This window comes from Charadrius vociferus, unplaced genomic scaffold (genome assembly GCF_000708025.1).
Source record: "Charadrius vociferus isolate BGI_N301 unplaced genomic scaffold, ASM70802v2 scaffold259, whole genome shotgun sequence".
In the NCBI taxonomy this organism is placed as follows: domain Eukaryota; kingdom Metazoa; phylum Chordata; class Aves; order Charadriiformes; family Charadriidae; genus Charadrius; species Charadrius vociferus.
Window position 1 is genome coordinate 3,703,959 of NW_009661368.1, and position 3,236 is coordinate 3,707,194.

Genomic DNA, 3,236 nt, shown 5'->3' on the forward strand with positions numbered 1-3,236 from the left:
CCCACCACGATGCCAAGGTCCCCAAATTGCCTCTTCCCCAGGCCGAGTCCCATGCGGACTCCCCCATGGGAACAGAGAGGAGCAGGAAGATATTGTGCCAGCAGTGCGGTACTCCCTCCCAAAAACACCCATGGGCCAGGTCAGCTCCTCTGAGCGCTGTGGGAGCTGGAGCACCAGGAGAGCTCTGCTCCGCATCAGACCAGCCCCGGGCACTTACCACAGATTACGTCCGAGGTGTTCGTCCCTTTCGCCTTCACCACCAGCCCCTTCTCCTCACAGCTGCACGGAAGAACAAGACCATGTAACCACAGCAGCAGCCTGAGCACACGGAAAGCCCCTGAGGAGGAACTGCCAGGGCTCGGCAGCCACCAGAGCTGCACGAGAAAGCATCCTAAGCCGGGCTCTGGAGGGGTGAGTGGCTGGGGGACCCCGGCCAACACCAGGGCCTGTGCTGTGTGACAGGGACAACAGGTACATAGCATGGCCCCACCCTGGGGTCCTGGTCTGGAGTTGCTGAAACTGCCAAAGATGGGGAGAAGTTTGGGAACAAGGCACAGGAGAGAGCAGATATTTGAGACCTGCCCAGTCAGGGAGACCCTGGAGCTTGGGCACTGTGGCTATTGCTGAACAGCTCAGAGATGACTCGATGACAGGCTACAAGTGGCTCCATGGGGAGGTAATTTCTGGGCACAGATAAAAGCAAAGTGAAATCCAATGGCTGGCAGCTGAAGCGAGACTAATTCAGCCTGGAAATAAGGCTCACGTTTCTACCAGGGAGCGCAATTAACCCTGAAGCAGCTTTCTAAAGACAGGGACAACCTGCCAGCCCATGGCATTCTCAAAGCCAGACTCCCCACGGAGAGGGCTGGTGCCTTGGCTGACGACAATATCCAAGGAACGTGCTGGCAGGGAGAGCCTGGGCAGAGCATGGCGGGGGGGGGCAGTCCTCATAGCCCCTCATCCCATGCTGAGGGACAGTCACAAGGAGCTGGATGTCTGCCTCGTGCTCAGCCACACTGCCCTGGACCTCACCACCATCATAGCTCTGCTCCTCAAGCTCCTGCCCTACGCTAGCCTGATGCTGTGTCCCTCAGACGATCCTGACCGCCCGATCCCCAAAGCCCCTAAGGGGGCTGGCAGCACAGGATGTGCTCACAGGGACTGGGGACAGCTGGGGATGGGTGAAGGATGTGGTCAGCACTCAGACCGCACTGCCATACCTTGTCCAGGGATGGCACGGCTCAGTTTTAGAAGAGATGTTGGAGAAGGTGCCTTCTGCACAGGGCTCACAGGGGGAGGACATCCGGTCCACAGCCTTGGCTGGAGAGAAACAGCGGTTGCAGGAAGGTCAGTATGGACTTTAGGAGGTGAGGGGCTGTGGGGGTCAGGCGAGCAGCCCTCCCTGTGGCAATGCTGCCAGGGCACAGCAGCAGGCACAGCTCTCCCGAAGCCCTGCTAGGGGCACCTTGCCGGGGGAGTCCCCCTTTCCCTGGAGGACCTGAGGTCAATGCTGCCAGGGCATCAGTCCCACTGAGAGGAAGGAGCTGGTCGGACTCACCTGCCACGAAGCCGAAGCCGCGCTGGCAGGGCTGGTTCTCCACACAGGTCTGGCAACTGCTGTCAGAGCAGTGCATGCCAGCCCGGCACTGGCACACCGTGTTGTGCGTTGCATTTCCTTGCGTCTTCACGATGAGGCCAGCGTCTGGGCACAGGGAGCATGGGCAAGGTGAGACACCAGGCAGGTGAGCCCGAGGGGACACCAGCCCCTCCAGGCTGGCGCCAGTGGGCACAGGGAGCACTTACTGTCTTCACAGATATCATGGGGGGCACAGTGCCTCTCCTTGGTCCAGCTCTGCTGATAGTGCCCGCTCTCACAGCGGGTGCAGACAGAGTTTTCCGTGCCACTGCATTCAGAGACCAGCTTTTCCCCTGCAATAGAGGCTGGTGAGGAGGGGACGAGGGGGCTTTCCCCCTCTTCAGGCAGCAGCTCTGCCAGCAGGACAGGGGACCACTAGCAGCTGTGGATGCCAGGGCCACCACCAAGCAGCATCTTGGTAGCCTAATGCCACTCCAACGGCTACACATGGGGCCGGGTGGAAAGGGCTGCTGGGTGCTGGGGCAGGAGAGCAGGGGGGGGGGGGCATTCACTGCTTCCAGAACTGGGAAACAATCTGTGAGTGACAGCGGGAGCTGTCAAATACCAGCACAATCTGGTAGTGCCTGCGGCAGTGCTCTCCCTGCAAGCTGCCCATCCCATGGAGTCCTGCAGCTGCAGGAGCACAGACAGTCCCAAGAGAGCTGTGGGAGATTTGGTGAGGTCCAGGGGTTCTCCCAGGGCACCCATGAGGTCCCCAGTTGCTGTAGCACTGAGGTGACAGAGGGAGGTGAAGCTGTTGGCGCTGATGGCAACAGGGTGAGGTGTGGATTGATCACACCAAACTGGGCTTGCTCCACCATGGCCAGGCAGTGGGCTCTGGCACAGCCAGGCCCTGTGGCCCCAGGAAGGGGAAGGGGTCTCCGTACCTGGCTGACATCTGTTGCAGCACCTGCCCTTGTGTTCATACTGCTTATCAAAGCACGTTATGGCATTACCAGGTTCCCAGCACTGGAAGAAACAAGACCTGTAAATTCATGCTGCTCCCCAGCGCTCCGGCATTGTCTCGCTTCTGCAAGCACGCGTGTGCTAACCTGTGCACTAACCCACGTCCCGAGGCGAGGGCTTCCTTGCACAGCTCTTCCCATGCCTGCGCTAACCACAGACCACAGCAGAGCTGCCCACACTGCCTGATGCCACTAGTGCTCTCTTTGAAGTGGGGTGGCAGTGATTCCGGTAGGGCGGCCCCACATTTCCCCAGATTTCCCAACAGATTCTGATCTCGCATCGCCCTATGCCCCTGCCACCAGCGCTGGGGTCCCAGGCAGGGGGAGCCTGAGCCTCCCGTTCCCAGAGCTCTGCTAGCCCCTTCCCAAGGCTGACGGGCCGGCCCCACGGGGCTGGAAAGCCCCGGGCAAGTATATCAAGTAGCTGAATCCCGTGGGGCCCCTCAGGCAGCCCTGGTTCGATGGGGCAGTGATAGGGTTGTGGGGCACCCCAAGATCCAACCTGGGGACTCCTGACCCAGTGGAAGGGAACTGGTCCCACTATCACATACGTCAAACACCGGGCAGAAAGTAAAGTGTAAAGGCCTTTCCCTGCGTCCCCACAGCCTCCCCACACCCCCCCTGTGTCCCGGGCT

At 60.4% G+C, this 3,236-nt stretch overlaps 1 protein-coding gene across 1 annotated transcript in view; it reads right to left on the reverse strand.

Annotated features, from left to right (window-relative positions):
- CD40 (CD40 molecule, TNF receptor superfamily member 5) overlaps positions 1 to 2,742 on the reverse strand; it is a 3,775-nt gene extending 1,033 nt beyond the window's left edge. Inside the window, exons 1-6 of the mRNA XM_009893512.1 lie at positions 2,701 to 2,742; positions 2,524 to 2,605; positions 1,804 to 1,929; positions 1,559 to 1,702; positions 1,221 to 1,320; positions 218 to 279 (exon numbers count right to left, since the gene is read on the reverse strand). Coding sequence (XP_009891814.1) covers positions 218 to 279; positions 1,221 to 1,320; positions 1,559 to 1,702; positions 1,804 to 1,929; positions 2,524 to 2,605; positions 2,701 to 2,742 — 556 coding nt within the window. The remainder of the gene's footprint in view (positions 1 to 217; positions 280 to 1,220; positions 1,321 to 1,558; positions 1,703 to 1,803; positions 1,930 to 2,523; positions 2,606 to 2,700) is intronic.
- Positions 2,743 to 3,236: the final 494 nt, after the last annotated feature.